The 23803-nt window shown below is 39.5% G+C and overlaps 1 protein-coding gene across 3 annotated transcripts in view; it reads right to left on the reverse strand.

The window, feature by feature from the left end:
- Nucleotides 1-627: 627 nt before the first annotated feature.
- Nucleotides 628-23803, reverse strand: part of LOC122063586 — a gene marked incomplete in the record, with an annotated part of 55228 nt that continues 32052 nt past the window's right edge. For 2 of the 3 annotated variants that reach the window (XM_042627292.1, XM_042627291.1), the window contains 5 exon segments: nucleotides 628-1276; nucleotides 1389-1481; nucleotides 1769-1850; nucleotides 14904-14974; nucleotides 20122-20154. In XM_042627292.1, coding sequence (XP_042483226.1) covers nucleotides 1238-1276; nucleotides 1389-1481; nucleotides 1769-1850; nucleotides 14904-14974; nucleotides 20122-20154 — 318 coding nt within the window. 3 annotated transcript variants of the gene reach the window in all.

The following is a 23803-nucleotide window of genomic DNA, read 5'->3' on the forward strand; positions in this document are numbered from 1 at the left end:
TGGAGAGGTAGTATCCATCTCTTCTGACAACCATTGGATCAAGGAAAGTGCGACTTGTAAGATAGAACTTGTTGGACGATCGTTGGAACGCCCATTTTATATATTATTCTTAAGAGGGTTTTGCTATGTGTTTTGTCCATCTAATTAAGAGGCTTCATTTGGTTGAGTTACAAAAGTTCTTTAATGGAGGTTGTAACGGCTAGGCGTGAACCTTCAAACATCTAAGTTTGGTGTTACTAGAGAAAAACAACGGATTTGATGGTGAGCCTTAAAAACCATTGGGTTCATTGTCAGCCAAAAAAAGACAAATAGTTGTAGTGAGCCATACGTAAAATTACATGTAAGCATTTGATTGCTACCTTGGAAAGCAATTGATACTTAGTTAACTGCAAGGAGTGAAAGTAGGCAAATTTCCTTCTGCTTCATTATGGAAGTCTGCTTATTGTTTGAAGTAATTTTTTGTATTGGGTAAAATGGTTTTGATTGATTAATAAAAAGAAAAAAAAAAAAAAAAACAACCCAATGCACAAAACTCCCACTACTATAGGGTTTAAGACACAGCCTTAACCCCTACTTTACATGAGAGGTTATTTCCAAGTTTTGAACATGTGACCAACATGTTACACCTACTTAACCGTTGCAATTGATAAATCATTTTAAATTGGCATCAAAGTATCAAAGCTTGGGTTTCCACACTGTGTAACAAATGTTATCTAAGCTTTGCTACTCCAGTCCTTTCATCACTGTACATATGATAAAAATTAAACAAGGAGCCATATGGTGAGAATTTTCTTTTTCATACTAATCTGAAAAAAGAAAAACTCAAAAACTTTGTACAATTTAATTTGGCATGGAAGTATCAAAGCACTGATGATTTCCATTACAAGCATTAACCAGATAATTTGTATTCTGGAAGGAGACAAGCATAAAGAAAGGAGATACGAGCAAGGCACCGAACCCTTCTAAGGGCTCGACCTCCATCCCATCATTAGTAATCTCAATCCGCTTTTCCTTTTCACTAGCACACAACGCAATACAACTAGCAGCCTGCAGAAAAAGGCTAGTGCGCTAGCTATCTACAACTAGTTATAGCAATAGCATTTTGAAGCCCAAAAAACGAAATGATTATACTATGATAATCAACTTTATAAAATATAATAATAACCAACCGCACGAGAATGTACAACAATGAACATTCAATACATACATATTGTTGCTTCTGTCATAACGGCCATTGCTATTTTATGTGCCCATAATCCAAATTCAAGCTCCTCAACTGCAAGGTTTGTCAAAATGAAACGAGCTCGTCACCACCCCCATAAAGCATGAAAGAAATGAGGACCAAGTCCAACTTACACTACTGGGAAAAAATATTTCGGAGAAACTACCTTGTCAGCAGCACCTAGAGAGACTGATAAGTCCTGCCTTTCCTTCTTGAGAGATTCCACACGAGCTCTCATGAGATGGTTCTGCTCTACAACCTGCAACCGAATTGGGGCAAATATTAGTCTGATACGATCATGATCCAAAGTCCAAACTGATGTAAAATGCTACTACAGTACAGAGCATGAGAATGTACCCCAAGTCTTTGTCAAGAACAGGATCAATATGAAAAACAATTGGTTATGAACCTCTTCACAGTTACAAATCCCCAATTACATCAAGTTTCTATTGATCCCAAATGAAGCTACAATGCTTTATGTGATTGATTAACTACCATAACTATTATCAGGTCAAATTTAATGATTTCCCATCTAAATTCACTCACGCTGTCAACCATCTTCATCAGGTACTGGATCTCATCCTTCTTTGCTTTCGACAACTCCTGCTTGACTTCACCAACATTCGTCCTGCATTTGAGTCATCAACTTGTTCAAAATAGCCGATCTTCATTACTTATTATGCATATTTTCAAATTGTAACTTTTTACCATTTTCCCCCTTCTCCCAGTATCCAGGTGAAGCCACCTATACTCGTCATGTATAGATATAGCAAGTATATAGAGAAAGAAACATGTTGGAGAATGGTTGGAAACTGGAATTTTTTTTTTTCTTTTCTGGATGAGTAAACAGCTTGGCATTTATTCGGATTCACAAAAGCATTTATACAATACAAAGGGGTAAACCCAGAAAGAATTACCTTCAAAGAGTGCTAACTTATAATGAAGTAAATGTAGAATAAAAAACCCAAAAATTTGAAAATATATGGTATAAAATGAACAGGAGATTGATGATGACTGCTAAAGCTAAAAGAAACAGCCAGCAGATGCATTGCTTGCCAAACTTCCATTGCAGATATGCAGCCAATATCATAAAGTAACTCAATTACTTGGATATCTCTAATAGTGTGATAAATGCAATATCAAGACTAAGATGATATTATATACTGTTAGAATATATGTTAAGTGTGCCGCAGGGGCACTTTGGGGCTTCCCCCTCCACCAACCCTATTTAATATGGGTCGGCAGTAAGGGGGATATACATTTTTCCTGCTTATCATAAATAGAGGCTTGTGTGATCAGTTAGATCATTCAAGCATTCTCCCCATTCAAAGTGTTAACATGGGAGGAGCAATTGGTGAGCAACGAACTTGGTATGAGCCGTAAACTCGGACGTCCTAAGTTCGACTCCCACTAGGCACACCTTGAGCCATCACACGGGATGTTTAGTGCTCTTCATTGCTTTTAGTGAAAGTTGAATGCTTCTCATTCAACCCCGGTATGACCCGGTCCATGCGGTTATGGGGTTAATATGGGCCCACAGGACTAGTCAGGCCAAAGGCCTGGATACCCGTCGTTAGCAAAAAAAAAAAAAAATGGTATCAGTGGATAATTTTCTGATCTAGGATTTTCAGCCTTTCCTTCTTCTCTTCTTCTAAAAATCGCAAGGCCCCTCCTCTTCTCCTCTATCTTCTTTGCAAGCCTCCATCCTCTTATACCTTTGTTTATCTAACTCCCCATAGGACAGCACTAATGAGGTGATTCATATGATTCTAGTTGCTGTCCTACACATCACCTCATGATCTAAACACCCAAACCTTGCAAGAATCGGTTAGGGTTCTGCCATTTCTAACGATTTTTTATTCTTCCCTTCTTGGAATTTGTTTCCTCCTATTTCTAGGAACAAATCTCCATCTATTGAAAATCAAGTACAGCAACCTACAAGAACTCATCACTACTTGCAAGATTGAAGACCATTATCACCTGTGATTTCTCAAGAATTAGGGTTTTCTCCCAAAACCCTGATCCCATCGATTTTTTAGGTTCTCTTCCTCAGAAGCAGCTGACTTTTGGAGGAGATTCTCCCCATCCCTATATAGGATATCGACCAGCTCTATGGACCCAGCTGCCAAGATTTTGTGTGTGATCTTCATCTTCTTCCAAAGTTAGGGGTTTCTTCCAAAACTCTAATTTGCCTATCTCATCAGTTCATCAAAATCAGGTATAACTTGGAGGAATGCTTCACTACCCTTACTAGGCAGTTCGATCCAAGTAGAGGATCTTTCTGACGGCTGGTTTCGAAGATCTGATATTTCTCCCATTCACTGTCGATTTCTCCTTAGTGCCATCATGTCTGAAGTAACTATTGAAGCCTCTAGAAATGATGGGCAAGCTCATGACTACATGTCTTTCGGTACTACCTTTTTCTGAAATTGCAGGGAACTAATTATCTTATCTGGTCCAGAGCTACCTACCTTACCATTGCTGGCAGAAGTCTCACTGAACATATCACAGGAAAATCACAGAAACCTTCTACAAAGGGCACTGCCCAGGACAAATGGGTCACTAATGACGCTCTCTGGTAATGCCTTTCCTGATTAATTCTATTCATCAATCTATTTCTAGAGGGTTCTTATTGCTAGAAACTGCAGCTCAGCCAAGGAAACCTATGGACGAATAGGAAATGATGCCCAGGTATTTGATCTTTGTAAGAAGGTTTGTACCACTACTCAATAGGACTTATCCAGTTATTTGTCCAAATACTAAACTAAACTTCACACTCTATGGTATGAGCTTGATCACTTTGCAGATTATCACACTACCAATGTTGATGACATTACTGCCTATACCAAATATGAATGTTGAGTATGATCAAATTCGAGTACATGTACTTAGCAATTCTCCCTTCACTACACTTGAACCGTCCTTTGTCCTGGTTTATACAGAGGAGTGCCCTTTATACTTCCACTACTGATAAATCAGCCCTACAGATTGGTTCCACTACTTCTGAGGGATACACCACCAAGGAGGTAGTAAAATGTGAACACTGCAACAAGCCATACCATACCAAGGCAACCTGTTGGAAACTTCACGAGAAACCTGCTGATTTTGAAGCTAAGCGTGCTCGTGGTAACTCAAAGGACAATGTTAATCAGGCGGAAACTGTAGACAAACCATCTACAACCGATACTGGTCTCTCCCAAGAGGAACTCCAGGCTTTCAGGTACATGCTCAAGGCTTCCAATTCATCAGCTCCTGCCAATTCTGCCACTTCAAGTTCCAACTTTGCTCATTGTGCATCAGAAGTCTCTAGTCCTTGGATCATTGACTCCGATGCCATTGATCACATGACTGGCTCTTCCAGTCTTTCACCAGTATCTACCCACCTCATGCAAAGAGAAAGTAAGGCGCCGATGGCACCCTATATTTTGTCTCTGGAAAGGGCTCTATTCAGTGTTCCACATCTAATACATTAAATTCTGTTTTACATATCCCTAATTATACCACTAACCTATTATCTACATCTATTACATTAAATTTTGTTTTACATATCCCTAATTTTAGCACTAACCTATTATCCATTAGTAGCCTTACTAGAGATTTAAACTATAAAGTAACATTCTTTCCTTCCCACTCCACTTTTCAAGATTTGGCAACAGGAAAGATGATTGGATGTGCTACGGTGCAGGGTGGTCTCTATTTGCTTGATGATGGTTGTCGCCCTACTGCTGCAGTTTCCACTACTCTTCATCAGCTATAATATGTCTCCCTTGATCTACAACAATGGCACTGTTGTTTAGGACTCCCTATAGTTGGGACATCATCTATTTATTTCCACACTTAATTAAGCAATGTAACAGGGGTGAATTTTTGTGTGAAGCCTGTACACTGGCTAAATAAACTCGTTCCAATTATTTTCCGTTAAATAAAAGTTCTTCAATTTTCCATTAGGTTCACTCTGATGTATGGGGTCCATCTCGCCAGATATCTATTTTTGGCAAACAGTGGTTTGTGCCCTTCATTGATTGTTGCTCACGCACAATAAGGGTGTATATGATGCAACACAAGAGTGAGGTGTTCAGTTGCTTCCAACGCTTCGATAAGACGATTCAGACACAGTTTAATGCAACTACGAAGATTCTTCAAAGTGATAATGAAACAGAGTACATGGAGGGCCAGCTTCAAAAGAACCCTGTTGATCATGGAATTCTACATCAAGCTAACTACATTGGCACTCCAGCTCAGAATGGACTGATTGAATGCAAAAACCGGCATTTATTGGACATTGCCCGAGCAATGATGTTTGCCAGACAGGTCCCATCTCAGTAATGGAGTGATGTTGTCCTCACTGTTGCCTACTTGATCAACCATATGCCTACTCGAGTCCTTGATTCCCGGACTCCTATGGATTTTCTACAATGGGATTCTTCTTTTTTGGTTCCTCCGAAGACTTTTGGATGTGTTTGCTATGCTAGAAATCATCTATCCCCAAGGAAATTGGAACCTTGTAGCATTAAATGTATCTTTATGGGTTATCCTCTTACACATAAAGGATACCATTGTTACCATCCTCCTACTATAGTCACCATGGAAGTTGTGTTCCAAGTCTATTGGCTACTACACGCCACCTCTTCAAGGGGAGTCTGGTATTGATAGTGAAGAGGTGACTCCGAATATGCCAAATCTACTTGCTCCACCAGCATATCTACCATCCTCCTTTGAAAATCTTCATGATCCAAAAGAGAGTGGGGACAGAGATTGATGTTCTAGCTTAGGGGGAGAAAAAGACCATTGTTCCAGCTCAGGGGGAGATGACTCCTGTCCAGCGTACTGTTAGAGAATTCCAAGGCAGATTGATAATTCCACTCTTCAAGTTTATCATAGGGGTCACACCAGAAACAAGCAACTCTAGACCAACACTACTACTACAACACCTTTGAACATCCCTTCGCCAACTCTGGATCTAGAGCCTACTAAACCTAACACGTTAGGTACAACTCCTTCTGAACAACTTATTGCTCTTAGGAAAGGTATTATGACTTGTATTCAACACCCCATATCCCATGTTGTCTCTTATAATTTCCTTTCTCCCCCCTATAGTCCATTTGTATCATCTCTTTCTTCTGGTCGTGTTCTCCATAATTGGCAAGAAGCGCATGCAGATGGAAAATGGAAGGCAACAATGATGGAAGAAATGGATGCTCTAAAAAAGAATGATACATGAGAGATTGTGACCCTTCCTCCTGGAAAGAGATCAATTGGATGTAAATGGGTGTTCGTGGTAAAGCAGAAATTGGATGGTTCAGTGGACAGGTACAAAGTTAGGCTTGTGGCCAAAAGGTTCCCTCAGACATATGGAATCGACTACCTGGAGACATTTGCACCGGCTGCTAAGCTGACTTTTATGGGAGTTTTACTCTCATGTGCTGTAAATTTGGGATGGGATCTCCAACTTAATGTAAAAAATGTTTTCCTCCATGGAGAGCTCGATGAGGAAGTGTACATGCACATCCCACTAGGATTTTCCAGTGAAGGAACTCAAGGCAAGGTCTGTAAATTAAAACGTGCTCTTTATGGATTGAAACAATCACCTCTAGCATTATTTGAAAGATTTCACAAGGAGATGACTTCTGTAGGGTATAAGCAGAGTAATGTTGATCACACATTGTTCAGAAAGCAATCTGGTGATAGAGTTACTATGCTCATTGTCTATATAGGTGGCATAGTGGTAACTTTAAACGATAGTGTTGACATTGATCGTCTTAAGAGCTTTCTTAGACAAGAGTTTAAGATAAAAGATCTTGGAACGTTAAGGTACTTTCTTGGGATTGAAGTTGCTCGTTTTGCCAAATGCATCTTTCTTTCTCAAAGGATGTACATCCTATATCTGTCGTCTGAGACTGGATTGTTGGGTTGCCATCCTTCTAATACTCCTACGGAAGCTAATACTCATTTAATGGAGAAGGTGCCGGTGGATAAAGGCCGTTATCAACGGCTGGTTGGAAATTTGATCCCTCTCTCTCATATATAGCCTGGTATTGCTATAGCTGTTAGTTTGGTTAGTCAGTTCAAACATGATCCTTATTCCTCCCATATAGAGGCGGTTACACGTATCTTGAGATACTTGAAATCAACTCTAGGAAAAGGAATCCTTTTATGTTTTATCTCCTCATGATCACTCCAGAGTTGAAGCTTGTACAAATGTGATTGGCCTAGTTCACTTGACAGAAAGTCCATCTCAGCATATTGTACTTTTGTGGGTAGGAATCTAATCACTTGACATAGTAAGAAGCAAAATGTGGTGGCTAGGTCCAGTGCTGAAGCAGAGTTTCGTGCTAGAGCACAAGGGATTTGTGAGTTATTACGGTTAAAAGGATTTGTGAGTTATTGCGGTTACACACACTATTGGATGATATTAGTGTACCAGTTCATCTTCATATGATATTCTACTGTGATAACAGGACTGCTATCAGTATTACTCATAATCCAATACAGCATGACCGTACCAAACATGTGGAGATCGACAATCACTTCATCAAAGAGATGTTGGATGCCAATTTGATTTGTGTTCCTTTCGTATAGTCTAGTGATCAGTTAGCTTACGTATTCACTAAAGGGTTAATTGGGAGGTGTTTCATCCTTGTTTGGTCAAGTTGGGCATGTGTAATATCTATGTGCCAACTTGATGGGGAGTGTTAGAATATACGTTAAGTGTGCCACAGGGGCTTTGGGGCTTTCCCCCCTCCACCGACCATATTTAATGTGGATTGACTGTAGGGGGGATATACTTGTACTTTCTTTTTTTCTTGCTTATTATAAATAAAGGCTTTTGTGATCAGCTAGATCATTCAAGCATTCACCCCATTCATGACGTTAAAACACTACTCTCTATAGTTACAGTAGTTATATATTGTCTCCCTTGCTCATTAACTATTTACAGGATTGGAAGAGACCTCAAGGGATTTCTATTCTATCCCGCTATATTTTACAAACAAAAACAAAAAGATATCTCATATATCTATCTCTAGTCTACTATCCATAGATTCTATCTCCGAATCAAATCAAAAGAGTCCTGCTTCTTCCTTTTTGTTCTAGAGTCAAAGTAGTGGTGGTGATTAATCAATTAATTCTGATAGGATAGGACTGGGCATGATCGTTAAGCCTTTCCCTTCCCTGATTCTTACGTGCTAATGCACTACGCAACATGAATTCTTGCGTGAGATACCTAATTGGGCTATTTGATAACGTATGACACATGGAAATGATCCTAATCCTAACTCGGCTTTGTGCTTCAGGGTGAGACCTCTTTGGAGTGAATGAAAGTCTCGACTTCGAAAAGCTTTTTCAGGGGCTGCTCGACTTGGGCCCTGCCTTCACTCTACATATTAATAACTGGGAAATGATAATGTCGATTAGTACACATACTTTGACTCAGATGTTAATGGATTGAGATCTGTTTCCCTTTGAAGCGCTTGCTTCTGTATCTACACCTACTTATAGAAAAATTGACTACCTATGACAGAAGCCCAGCTTCGGCTAATACCAACACATCTCCTTTGAGTTCTTCTCTAGTCACATCTAGGAATGCCCTTCTTTTTTTATCATTTGTGAGTTCGAAGTAGAACCGTTTGCTGCACGCCCCCCTATTAATGACGTTATTCGCGTGGTATCACGGGGGGCCCAGTAGGCTCAGTTCCTGCTGTTCCAGCATAGGAAAAGAACTCCAGGAGAAAATGAAAATGATAGACCAAGCTTAAAACATTGTGGCATAGCAGCCCCTCACTTAAGGATTATGTGGGCAGGCTAAGACCAAGTTTAGATTTCAGCTGCTAATCGAATCCCGTGAAATGAAATTTTCCTTTCCCGGATTACGTCTTTCAATTCCAGACTTTACTTTAAGGATCTATGCATACCCACTCAAATACTCTAGTCAATTAAGCATAATTTGAGTAAATAATTTTGAATTTTCTCAAGGGTTATGGTGCTGTTGAGCTGTGCATACGGGATTGGTATTCCAGATCGGATTTCCCTCTTTCTTGTTCTGGTCTTTCTACTACCAGGTGATATCTCTCTACTGCTGTTCAACATAATCTTCTTATTCACCATCTTTTTCTTCCTGATTCTCGTTTCCTCTCTCGTCTCTTCTACTCTGCACATCAGATATATAACTCTGTTCATTTATTGTTTCTAATTTTCTAATCTGAAATTCTGAAATTCTGAAATTCTGAAATCTGTTTGAATAAACTTTAATGAGTTTCCTATATCCTATTCTTATTTGTCTATAATAAGTTAATGAATTTTCTTTTTCTTCCCAATTTTGGTTTTGTTCCCTGTTCTGCAATCCTATTAACTACTAGTCTCTTGCAGGATTTTCTGGTTCGGTAACTGGGATTAGTTTACATCATATCATATGAAGATAAGACTAACCATTCATCTTTGTTTTCCCATTAAACATTTTTAGAGTATCCAGAACGGTCAACATAGTTCGAAATCTCAGTCGAACCCACTGAGATTTCGTGAAATATTTTGGTTTCAATAAAAATCAAAATAAAAATGGGGTATTACTGAGTAAAAAATGCATGGTTTTGACAGAAATTTTGTTTCAATACAAAACAGTGCATGCAAACACTGCTTCAAATGAAATGGATTGAAATTTCAAGTGGGTTTGCATGTTGGAGGTGGAAAAAAAATGAAAAATAAATCACCTACGTTACTTGGTGGAACAAAGTGTTGGGGACTACTACAAAACATCTACAATCACGATTTGCCTCATTTAAGAAAGATTTATGTAATATTCAAACTTGGAAGGGTCAAACTCATCCTTGGCTGCTACGAAACATATTGGCATTGCATTGTGGAAGGAACAATCTGTTCTGAGTTGAAGGCTGAGACTGAGAACAAGAAATCTCATTTTGTCCTTTTCTTCAGGGTAATGTTCCATAGTTTAATGAATCTTTTACTTATTTGATGGGACTGTTAAGAGATTATCTATGGTTATACTCTTCACAACTAATAAATGGATATAACCCTTTTGGTATGAATAGTTTATCAGTCTGCAGTGGATGTTCCTATTTGGATAGAGAAATACCCTTTGATGTGGATCAGCGGGTTCCAACAGAGGAACAAAAAGGCCCAGCCAACATAGGACCAGATTTGTTGGTTTTCATGGGTAAGGCCAGGCCAAAGCCTTTTAGCCTGTGTGAGGAGGAATTTCTAGAAGTATGGTAGTTGTCAATGACCATTAGCGAAGGTTCCATTATCAATAAAGGAGGCTCCATCGTCAAAATGGAGGTTCCGTCATCAATGAAGGAGGTTTCATTGGCGATGGTCATTAATGGAGCTACTATTTCTTGGAAAACGGTCATTATTGGAGCTACTATTTTTTGTAATAGTTTTATCATTATAAATAGAGAAGAGGCCATCATAGTAGCCATGAATTTGACACTAAAAAAAACATTGTTATGTGCATGTATGTGAATGTGAGAGGCCTCATGTCGTGAGAGACAACAGCCCTTGGTGAGATTCCAACGAGACAATCGGTTGAAGGCCATCTTCTAGTTGGCAGGAGACCAACATATCCTCTTTTACCCAACTCTTCATCTTCAAGTTCAGTCTTCAATCCAGCCTTAGTACAGTCATCTATGAATGGTAATTTGCTACTATTTCAGTTTTCTGTTATTCCTAAGCTCTGTTCTGATCTGTTATTCCCCTTGAGTTCAGTCATGGATTAAGTTTCCGCTCATCGACACTCTTTCGAGAGGGTAGATAGTCCCTAATTGAAGGACACCCTTCAGCCATTGTTGCTAAAGCTTCCTAATTTGACTTTCAGCTGTATCCTGATGCAGTTGCACGATGGACTTAGAAAAAAATAAATATCTTTTGATTTGATTTTCTTTTGTTTTAGAAACAATTTCCTTTGAAATTAGCTAGCTTCTAATTTTAGAATAGTTTCCTTTCAAGTAGTTTCCATTAATTGTTTGATTTTTTTTCCTTTATATTAAACGTGTAATCGATGGAGTTTTTTCAGTTTTAATTTTGGAGACTTACAACTTGGTTGAAGAACTTTTTGGGTGTGACCCATGGCTATCAATTTTCCCTTTCTCCTTCTCTGAATTTCTCTCCTCTCTTCCCTACCATTCTTTTACTTCTTCTTTATTTCTTCCTCTTCCTCTTCATTATTATTTTCGGGTTTTCCCCCTACCCTGCTCTGAGCTACAGTAGCTGCCCTATTTCTGGGCAAGAGTTGCAGCACTACTGAAGTGCTTCAAGCTCTCTTGTGTGAGATCTGTTTGGGTTTGACGCTGTGACCGAAGGAAGCCCTCACATATACGACCTGAACCCTAGAACCTTGGCTCCTATTGATTCCCCTATTGTGAGAAATAAGACCTGCAACTCTGGTTACCTGAAGCTGCCGCTCAGATTTGATTTCAGAGCTTCTATCTCCATAGCTGGTGGGTGGATCGAACTGCTGCTAAGTTACAATCAAGAAGATTAGAAGTCGAAATACTCTCTTCAAAAATTCTGGCCGATTGGGTTCTTATCGGAAGGCTAACAGTATTCATAGACCAGCAAGCCTCCACTGGTTTCTGGTTCTCACGACAAGAAGAAGAAAAAGAGGTTTTTTTCTTTTTTCTTTATTGTTTAGCACCATTACTGTTACTTTCCCATACTACCCTCACTTTTATTTCTTTTTTAATCTGTTGTTCTATTTTCTCCTTAGCCCTAAATTACCCTTTTACTAGCATATTGTAGCCTAGGCCTTTAGTTCCATCTAATTACAAGTCTGCCACTCCCTTCTAAAGTTCCATTTATTTACAAAACTGCCACCTTCATTGGAAACTTCAGCTTAATTACAATTCTGCCATTTAGTTGAAGCTTTATTTCAATACAATTGTTATTGGGTGTTGCCTTTGTTTTATTGAGTATTTAAGTGAGCCCTAAGCGATCCAATTCCGACTGTTGGAACTGAACCTGGTTCCACATCATATCCATATACAGACCCTTTGACCAGCAGATAGTGAGTCACCATTTTCTCTTAATTCTGGTTTTTATATGGAATCCTATTCTCTACCTGTGAGTGACTTGGGCTACCATTACCCTTTTTCTCCAAATGTATCAAGCTTTCCCGGAACTCTATGTAGTACTGACATAGAGTTGGAGAAACAGTTTCGTAAGGGTGTTTGACATTGATTGTACACTTGTACTAATTTTAACACTTGTAACACTTTGACATTGTGTAATATCGAATGGTTTTTCTTCATTCCTAGTGCATATTTTAATTGTTTTCATTGAATGTTGTGTGTTCAAAAACTAAATTATGTGTAAAACAAGGTATATATGACAAATCTAAAGCAGGGCATGACCAAGGATCAAAGTATCGGTGTCGGTCTTTGTATTGGTCAACCAAAATTAAGATAAGTATCCGAGGGTATCGTATCGTATCAAAGATACGCTAAGATACGAACATAAATGGATAGGAAACACCTTTTTATACACTTCTACATAAAAAAATAGTTAATCGCTATATATAACATGTATTATGCATAAACACTAAATTGAGAGTATCTCACTAAGAATCCAAGGTTTGTAATTGTCCCATAAATGTAAAATCCCTGTTCCAAACCTTGATTTCCACTTTTGTTAGAGAGAAAAATGGCTAGCAGAACCTTTGGAACAAAAACCCCTAAAAAAAACGTGTTTTTCTAAAAAATTACACATCTTGGCCATTATATGACTATAGCACATCGTATCAGTATACCAAAACGTACATTTCACCTCGATTTTATATTTTCCATGGAGTATTGATGTGTATCGTATCGTATCAATGGTGTATCGGTGTGTATTGTAGGATCGTATCGATACGAAAGACTTTTAAAAATTCCATGTATCGTATCGGTAAGGGCCGATACGGTACGATATGTACTGATACTTTAAACCATAGGTACGACGTATACTACCAACCTAGGGAATGAAACCAAACTACCAAGGTTCTAATATGTTTAGAAATGCATAACTAGGGTTTCCATGAAATTTTGAGCCAAAATTTGGCCATTTGGCCACTGAAATGACTAGCCGACACATGCAGAGTTTCAACCAAATTTCTTTCAAAAAACTAAATATTTCAGTTTCAACCAAGGTCGAGACCAAAATCTCAAACCTCGGTGGTCAGAAGAGAGGAATTAATATTTATTGTAAAGTGACAAACTTGGAAGGGTTTCTAAAATAAGGAGTAAGGGAATAAAGGGAGGAGGAGGAGTAATTTCAGTAATATAAGGCAACCACGATGGGTAGTCTTCAACGTTCGACACCACAATAATGTGATAAACCTAAGCAAGGTTCGAAAGATATATCTTGCCAATGCAACCTCGAGCCAACCTCCTCAAGTCCTCATATGTTACACTTTGGATTGTAACTCCCTGCTCTATCAACAATAACCCAGAATAAAAAGTGCTTACATGGTATCTAATTGGCTGAAACTGAACCTGGCAGAGGTTCAAAGTCTGCCCTGGTTGCAGGCTCTTATCTCATAGGAGAAGGGGGCTTAGGAGGCCAGTAACTAGGGTTTCGGTTGACTAATGACTGCCTTCGGTTGGAATTTGAGAGGGAAAGAGAGAGAATAGAGATTGATGTTACCAGCAAAGGGTGTTACCGGTATCATTAAGGTAGAACAGTAACAGGAAAAGAAGAGAAAGAAGAAGAAGGAACTCTTGCACAGAAAGGGAAGAGACGGAAGAGAAGAGAGAGAAATCACACAATCACTTTGCCTATGCAGGCACTCAATGAAATCCAACTTATTGCAGTATCAAATCTGAATTCTAATAGCTTGGTACATGTATATAAATAAAAGAAGAAACATATTTTATTTGGGGAGCTCAAAACAATAGGAAACAAAATCCTAGTAGCTATCTCCTACATAACCTACCCAAACAAAAGATTACACGTAAATCCCAAAATATAAAAAAATAAAAATCCCAAGATATCCTACTAGACCAAAACCCTAAATGGGACCCTGTTCATCACCGTTTAGATTCCCATATGGGTTCGGGTCAATCCATGGAAATGCTCTTGTATCACCTAGCTTCACTCTGACACACTAATTTTTTCCACAAAAACTCAACTAAGTTTTTCCAGGGGATAAAGCACTTCCTAACAGGCTACAACCAAGAAGAATGGGCAAACAAATATTCTAAGAATCCTCATTAGAAATAGTATTTCCATATTTTTCTCATCTCAATATTAGTGCAGACTACCTGCTTATTTAATCTGGAGAAAAGTCCAATTATCCTATCTGATCAAAACACATTCTTCTAAATGTTGAGGACCACATTAACAATTTGGCTCTAATTTCCTTGAGTAGAAAACTATGTCTCCTCAAGGTCTAGAACAAGTAACCGCATATGATTTATTCTAACACCATATGTCGCCCCAAACAAATCCACTATGTCGTGAACTACTGTTGGCAAAACCTCATCAACAAATTTTCCATGAACTATAGCCATTTTGACAATTTCTAATACAATCCAAGCAAACATTGTTTCTAATGGAGACATCATCATTATAGTAACTTTCATAATAAAATTGAAAGTCTTTCCAGATTAATAATCAGGGACTCAATGATTTTATTGACCAATAAGTAAATCATTTTGTCCCTTTTTAACCCTTCAAGAAATTAAAAGATACCTACTTATGTGCAAACAAAGTGTCTAGAGACTGCTCTTCCACTAGTTGCTCCACAGTATCAAGAGTGGCACCCGCCTGAGATTAACAAAAATAAAACATGCTCCAAGGAATGCAAGAATGTTATAATAAAATACAAATAGATTGAAACAATTATCATCACGAGTAGGACAAAACAATTCCATTCATGAGAAAATAATTATGAGAGAACACAGCAAGGATGCAGCTATTTCAATTCGATGTATCTCTTCTTCCAAAGAGCTAGCCTACTTCAGCACAAAGATCAGGAAAAAAAAAAGGAAATTTAGAATGATGTTACTTATTTTTATATAAGTGAAGTTAAGGGATCATATTCAATAGAAAATTAGGGAAGCAAACAACCATTTAGGGGTAGGAAGTTGAACAAGATACAAGTGTAAATTAGGACTTCATAACCATGTTTCAATACTTCAATCTGAGCTGAAAATGCATGAAAGCTTTGGTTGCCCTAGTCCATGCATGTGACACTCAAGCACACGAAGAAGCTTAATTTGTTAAATATACAGATGCTCCAAATACAGTATGTGAAACTGGCTGGCACTGTAAAGGAAATATTAAATCAGCATGCAGAAGTGAACAATTTAAGCTAAATCCATAAGTTCAAGAATTAGCATTCACTAACATCTCTATCTAGATCACCAATTCAACAAATAAACTCACATATTGTAACACAAAATATGCACCCATCCAGAGAAAGGATCAGTTTTAGTAAACAAGTAAGATGCAATAAAGCAAGGATAGTCACTCCCCACACCCCCACCCCCCACCCCCAAAAAAAAATATTATATATATATATATTGGAAGATGGAAGGATGCATTAAGGTTACCTTCACTTCCCCAGTGCTTTGATAAATGGAATGTTGTTTGGAGGAAGGTGAGGTTGAGGACACCCATAGGAACAGTACAATTTCTTCATTTTCTATTTCCGCCAGAATTTCAGATTTACTCACATTCCAGTTTCCAACAATGGGTGGACAGAAAGTCAAACGAAAAATCCTGGGGCATTAATCATAAACATGAATTATCTAAAGCTTCTTATTCTTCAATTCCTGAGCTTCACTCCATTCCACTACAAACTTTTTTGGACTAATTCTCATCATCCTTGCAATGCTGGATCAAATATGGCTAAGGATCTTTGATCTCAATCAAATCAAAGGTGTGAATCACACATTTCTTTGTATCATTCCCAAGTCTGAAGGGGCATCCTCCATGCAAGACTTCAGACCCATCTCCCTCTGCAATCTGCCATACAAATTCATTGTCAAAATTCTTGCCAACTGCATTCAAAAGGTTATTGATTCCTCAGTCAGCCAAAACCAATCCACATTCATCTTTGGAAGAAATATCGCAGACAACATCATCATGTGCCATGAGATCATCTGGGGTTTTGACCACAAGTCCCATGGATCGGCAGCACTTCTCAAAATTGACATTCATAAGCTTTTGACTCTATCAGATGGGACTTCCTCTCATAGTTTTTAAGGCGGTAAGGCGACGGAGGCGTTTGAAGGTCTTTCAAAGCGCTTTATCAATAAGGCGGGCATAAAGCGTCGCCTTGTCGACTAAAGCATTCATGTGTAATTTTTTTATAAAACCAATTTATTTGGCTCAAATCCTAATTGAATCTTATTACTCATATGTTAAATAAATATTAAATGTTCATATTCATACCAATGTAAGATATTCATCAAGAAAACAAATCAATAAAGTGAATAAACTAAGTTCATCTTCATCAATCATGAATCATCATCATCAATATTCAATCATCAATCATCATAACATATTAACATATAATATAAATACATAATTATGAAACAAAATTATAAATATAAAGAAAAGAAGATATAAAAAATACAAGTATTTATTATACTTACCTCTATGATGCCAAAATGAGTGCCTAAGCCCTAAGGTCATCCACTATATTTCTACTCCTGTCAAAGAAGAATGAAGCTCACCGCTGCCGGAGCAAAATGGTCGCTTGGATCAGTGGTTCTTCCTTTTTCCTTGATTCCTTCTCAAAGCCCTTTCTTAAAACCCTTGACAAAATATAAACTCTGTTTGTGAATCGTGTTATTGTTTTGTTTGTTTTGGTTTTTTTGGTGGAGTAAAGCTAATCCCATACATCTCAAGTGTTAACAAAACCATACACCTACCAATAAAAAAATCTATATTTGGAATCTTCATCAAGTAATTTTAAAATATGTTTAAAAAAAAAACCCATAGGCTTTGTTTGGTTGCAAGGGGAATGCAAATTTTTCATGTAAAGTGGAATTTTTTTCCCAGAAAAACTAAATTTAGATGTTTGATTGCAAGGGAAATAGATTTTACATGTGAAAAAAATTTCACTTTACAATTAAAATTTCCCTTTTTATTTCCCCACCAAAATAGGAAGAAAGAAAAACCCTACTCTCATGATCTCTCCTACGCTTGCGACTCTCACCCTGCTCATGACTCTCAATGATCTCTCTCTCTCTCTCTCTCTCTCTCTCTCTCTCTCTCTCGCTCTCTCAATTGGGTTTGTTTTGACCAAAAGACTTTGGGTTTGAGCCAAATGGAGCATTACTGACCTGTTGGATTTGTTTTGACCAAAAAACTTTTGGAATGGGCCTTTCAGTCGTTATCACTTGTGATCTATTATTGTTTTCTTTGTGATCATCTTTCATATTATTTTAAATATTTATTTATGCTGCATTCATTTGATATATAAAATGAAATGGTTTATTTTGGCTAGTGATAGAACATAGTATCTGATGACATTTGATTTGATTTGGTATAGACCATGAATGACCTGATTCACATAACCAATATAAATTTTGAGGAGTTGGGTGGGTTCTGGATTGAAAAGTACTCCCCCCCCCCCAATTTCTTTTAAGGAGTTTGGTTGGATTATTAGTTTTTAAAAATTTTACATCTATTCTACGTCAATTTTACATCCAACCAAACAACTATGGTAAATTAATTTCACTTCACTTCTGTTGCAACCAAACAACTCGAAAGGGAAAAAAAAAATCGCTTCACTTCCCATTTCCCTTGCAACCGAACGCAACCATAAGGCGTCACTTCACATAAGGCGGAGCACTACCTTACCATCTCTAGAATGCATCAACGCCAAGGCGTTGGTAAGGCGACGCCTTAGCAGCGCCTTAAAAACTATGCTTCCTCTCTACAATCATGCTCCAAATGTCTTTCCCCCCAAATTTTGTCCACTGGATCCTTGTTTGTATCTCCTCTTCCTGCTTCTCTGTTTTCGTCAATGGTAGCCCTACTGATTTTTCTCTTCCTCTGTGGGCATTCGTCAAGGTTGTCCCATCTCGCATCTTCATCTCCAGGGCCTCTGATGCTTCCAGAACCCATCTCATTGAGCTCACAGGACTGTCCCTTGGCTCTCTTTCTGCCAAGTATCTCGGTCGTCCTCTCATCCTGCTAGGCTCTTTGCTCACTATTGTACTCCCATTCTTAACCTCTTGAGAAAAAGGCTCCAGCTTTGGAAAAGCAAACTTCTCTCTTATGGGGGCGCTGTAAGCTCACCAAATCTGTGCTCCAATCGATGAACCTCTACTGGTCGGGAGTCTTTGTTCTCCCCCACTCTACCATCAAAGCTATTAAGTCTCTCCTTTGCTCCTTCATTTGGAAAGGAACCAATTCTAGCAAATTCCTTCACCCCACCCGATGGAGCATTGCTGTCTTTCCAAATCTGAAGGTGGCCTTGGCCTAAGGCGCATCAAAGATATCAACTCTGTAAGCATCTGTAAGCTTATCAGGAAGATTGTGACCAAGCGCAATAGTATTTGGGTCACTAGGTCTACTCTTACCTCCTTAAGCATGACTCCCTTTGGATCACCTCTCCTAGACAGTCAGGATGCCTTTTGGGTCTAGCGTGGTGTCCTAAATTTACGACCCACTCCTATGGGTGCCATCTTCTACTCCATTGGTTACGGTGCCTCCCCCTCCCTTTAGCTTGACCTTTTGCAACCTTCTGGAGTTCTCCTCCCTATTACCAGCCCCATGATTATCTACTCCTCTGGTCTTGATCTGAATGCTACTGTCTCTTCCATTATCATCAACGATGCCTGCTCTCTTCTCCCCTCATACCTCCCTAGCTAACATCTGGTCCTCTTCCCCTCCCCTCTTCCCCTTGCTCATCGGGGAAGAGAGGATTCAATCCTTCGGAACCCTGCCCCCTCCAGTTTGTTTAGCTCCTCCTCAGACTAGGACTCTGTTAGATCCAAAGCCCCTCTTGTTCTTTGGCACAAAGTCCTCTAGTTTAAAGATCACATCCCCCACCACAACTTTATTGCTTGACGTGCTATCTCCAACTGCCTTCCAAGTTCCAACGTAGTCCTTCCTCATCTATCGTCACATCCAGGTTCCTCCTACATGCTACTGTGCTGGAAAATAATTGAGGATGTTGACCACCTCTTCTTCTCCTGTCCCTTCTCCTCCATTATCTAGAAAAGAGTCCTCAGTCGTTTTGGCCTTCTAAAAAAGGGGTTCTCCCCTTTAATAGAGAATGGATCTGGGTTGCTATGACCTTTTCTGGCTCCACCATTTGTGATAATGCTGGGAAGCTCGTTTTTTGTGCCACCATCAACCACCTCTAGATGGAGAGGAACCTTCGTACATGGACGTCCAACTCTCGTTCTTATGATAAGATTTGGAATTCCATCCATTTTGATGTCAACTCCAAACTTGCTTCCCTTCCTCATCGTAGGGTTAGAAACTCCCCAAGGAACAGGCTCATTGTTGTCTCCTCGGGCCTTCCCTCTGCTATCATATCTCCCCCTCCCCCCGTGATAAATTGTATCCCCTAGTTGCTCCCCTCCCCTCACCCTTATTCCCCTTGTATATTTTCTCATCTTTATATCAGATTTTATTAGTCCAAAATAAAAAATGGCTAAGGTCTTCAAAACAATGTGACCTTTTAATCAAGCAAGAGGTAGAAAGTGCAATTCACGAACAAATTGAACATCTAATCTTGCATTACAAGCATAGTTGTCAAGCGAGGCCCATGCACCTTGGTTGCCTTGCGTCTAGGCCCCCTCCAACGCCTTGGGTCGCCTAGACGCCAAGACAACCATGATTACACGTTACATACATGATATGTCGATCAAAAACTGAAAATACAAGGAAAAAAGATGAAGGGTTGGGGGGGTGGGGGGAGGGGGAGAAGGAACAAAAGCTGGTACCTGTGTTTCAAGACATAAAAGCTCAAACTCTTCCTGTGAAATTCAAAGGCAAAGATTTCAATTAGAAGACTGGACCTACAATCATAATATTATAATAAAAGCTTCTAGGAGAAATAAGTCAGTACATCAACAATGAAAATTTATAACACAGCTCAGTGGAGGATGAGATCAGATCCTCTGCGTAAATAATATAACAGCCATGATTTGGAAACTGGTAGCTGTTTTACAGGGTTCATCAAACCTTATTCAAGGAAAATTCTTAAGAAAATGAAAAATAATATGAAATGCTTTCAGGGAATATAGAATTAGAAAGGCAGCATGCACGACTGTTAAAAGTTTGAATTAGACAGGCAGTAGTACTGCGACAAGGCTGTCAATCAGACTATAAAGAGTCAGCTAATATGTTTGCAGTGCAATCTAAATGAACTGATAGTCATGTAACTAACATTTTGTTTAGATAAAACACAACCAACTTCTAAAACAATAAGCCTAACCTACTTACCTAAGATTGTTATAGCCACAAAGTTCTAGCAGACACAGCTAGCGACCTTATCAAGTTGATGTCCAGATTTGTAGTGTTACTGGAATCCTTTATCAACGGATAGGAAGGCAGTGGCCACGAAGAGACTGGCTTTTGCCAGTGTGTGTACTGAAGTTGAAGCTTTGGTATGTCTTCCCAATTCTATTTCACTTCCATTGGACGATGGATCTGTTTTCCTCCAAGAGGTTGTGAGTGGATCCCACCAATGTGTCCCAAGTGTTCTGTGTTTGGTTATTCCACTCATCACTGTGCTGGCCGTTTAGAGACGACTCAGAAAATGGTGGTGGTTCTGTCCAGGTGGCACCACCAGAAGGGGAGGAGCAGCAATAGCACACGGTGGAGGATAATTCAAGATAAATTCTAATGTCTTCCTGATTTGGTGCTGATCAAGTTCGTAAGTAAAATTCTTCAGTTACTGATATTATTTAAAATTCAAATTCAAGAGGGAGGTTACTCAAAGCAAGAGGATATTATCTTAAGAAAGCTACCAATTTAAGTAGCAGATTTGTTGTACTTGAGAATCATAGCGATTAGCTGCAGGATTCCCGGTAAGGATATATTTCCTGATATGGTGGATGTTGCTCTTGGTGGGCCAGCCGATGGGCCAGAGGGGGTCTTTTGTTTGAACCAGGTTGGTTCAGGTCAGATCCTATGACTGAGTTTGGTCTGGACCATAATATTTATGAAGCTCAGGTTAACAAACAAGTCATTACAGCCAGGGATGGGGAGACGTTAGAAGGGGAGACTGCTGGTGGTCGTCTGCCTTTGGAGATTGCTGGTGGTGAGGGCGAACAGGATCTCTTTGGTGGTATCAGTTTGGAGCAGGAGAACAACGATGATTTAGGAGCAAGGGTACATGATAAAGTTGTAGAAACGCATCCCTAAAACGATGCAGAAGATAATGGAAAACAAGAACAAGTAATGCACACAGATTTACGAGGTTCGGCAAGATTGCCTACGTCCCCTTTGAGATGAGATCTTGCTACACTATCAATGGAGAATAGGGTTACAATGCTCGTCCCTCACACCTCTCAGTATTGCTTGCATTATAGAGAAAGAAACCCTCGCTACAAATATATAGCGAAAAACCCTAATCCGAAAAGTACACAATTGCCCTCAAATAAAAAATTCAAGCGAGGGGCTGCGCCCCCCTACACCCTTGCACAGCAGGGGTGCCTCCTGCCCCCTTGCAACCCCCATGGCCCGCTAACCGGCTAGCCGGACCGCCATCCTGCCTGTCGAGGCGCTAGACCAGTACTCCCTGGATTAAACTGCGATGGAATACAAGACATTGCATACCAACAAAAGTGATTTTATCTCATGCCAGCTTAAATTCAGGTGTGGGTGGTATACAAAGTGGCTAGGATGCGGTATTTTTGCATAGTTGTATATGGTGGTAATGCAATGGAGGAAAGAACGCAGTTGTAAGAGTAGGAGGTTCCGATGTTCTACTTTTATCTCAGTCGGTCTCGAAGTTCAGTGGTCATCCGATCAGTCAAAGAGCAATTGACAAGTTCAACAAATTCAGTTTTTATTCTAGTGTGTCTGATTTGAAATGTATGGGTGAGAGGTTCACTTGGAGCAATGGTCAAGCAGGGCCGGATAGGATTTGTTGCAAGCTTGACAAAATTTTAGCCAATTCCAATTGGATGGGTGTGCTGAAATGTTTGGAGGTGACTTTCGTTTTCCAAATGTGTTAGATCATTGCCCAATTAAATTGTTGATTCTGGAGAAGCTTGATCTTTTTTTGGGTGAATAAGATATTCAATAACACGGGGGAAAAAAGGGGGTGGGGGGAGGATGTACAAACCCCGAGGGGGAAAAGAAAAAATACAGCGAATGATGCTACAACCCCAAAGGGGTAGGGAAGGGGGGAGTAAAATAGAAGAACCCCAGGAAGCAACAATGAGACTGTTCCTTGGGAGTTTATAACGAAATGACAAGGGGTCAAGGAAAGTTTTGAGGAGACCTCGTGGTAGATGGCATTCCAAATCTTGTCGAGTGTTGGAGGTCCATCTACGGAGGTTGCATTCCATCCAAATATGATTAATAGCAGCCCCGAAGGCGGGTTTACCAGCAATATCGCAAATGCACTTCCCAACAAATGTCATGTCAATCCAAATCCATTCTCTCGGAAGGGGGAGGAGGAATCTCCGGGTAGGGCAACAACTAGCTAGGACTCTCTTCCAAATGGTGGAGAAGAAAGGATACTCAAAGAAGAGATGGGTGATATCTTCAGAACCATTCTAGCAAAGGCAACAAGCAAGGGAGACAGGGATGTGATGAAGGATAAGGAAGGACTAAGTGGGCAAACAATTAGAGAGAACTCTCAAAACAGGGAAGCTATGGCAAGGGATGTGGGATTTGAACCAGATAATTTTATGCCAAAGGCAGGTGGTGCCGCGAGCCCTCACGAGGTTCCAAGCAGAAGAGGAAAAACACCCAGAGGATGAAGGAGACCAAGTGACTCTGTCTTCCCCTCCAGAGAGGCGTAAGGGTGGGGGGAGGGAGGACCAAATGGATGAAGGGAAAGAGAGGTGGAAGGAGGCTAGACTAGAGGAATAGACGGATCTAAGCTCCACTTTCAAGTACAGAACACCACTGGGATGCCAATTATCGAGCCAAAGGAAGGTAGAAAGACCATTACCAATCTTACAATGGATGACATCCATGGCTAGAGGCCTAGCCTGAAGGATTTTGAACCAAACCCAAGAGACATCATGGGAGGGAGAAACAGTCAAGTAGACCCAAGAGACCCAAATGTTACTCTGTTTGGAGCATAGTTGTAAAGGTGTCTCCAAGCCGCCGCCTTGGCATCCAGGCGGTTTTCCTAGGTCCTAGGCTACTGTTGCCTTTATTGCACTACATGTTGCCTTATGTTTCTTCTTTATGCCAAATATCATTTAAGTTATGAACATTTACTTAAGATATTATTCATAAATAAGCAAAAAAAAAAAGAACTTAAAAATCAAATTCCAAAAGGATAGAAGTCAACCCCCCAGTCCAAGAACAAAAACTGAATTTTTTGTTCTAGAGGCGATTTTCAACTTTCAAATGTTGAGGTATTTCTCAATTTTGAAAATTTTATAAATCATATCATGGTGTAGGTACCATGGACCTTCGCAATCCTCCATCATTTCC

Source organism: Macadamia integrifolia, unplaced genomic scaffold, assembly GCF_013358625.1.
Source record: "Macadamia integrifolia cultivar HAES 741 unplaced genomic scaffold, SCU_Mint_v3 scaffold1370, whole genome shotgun sequence".
In the NCBI taxonomy this organism is placed as follows: domain Eukaryota; kingdom Viridiplantae; phylum Streptophyta; class Magnoliopsida; order Proteales; family Proteaceae; genus Macadamia; species Macadamia integrifolia.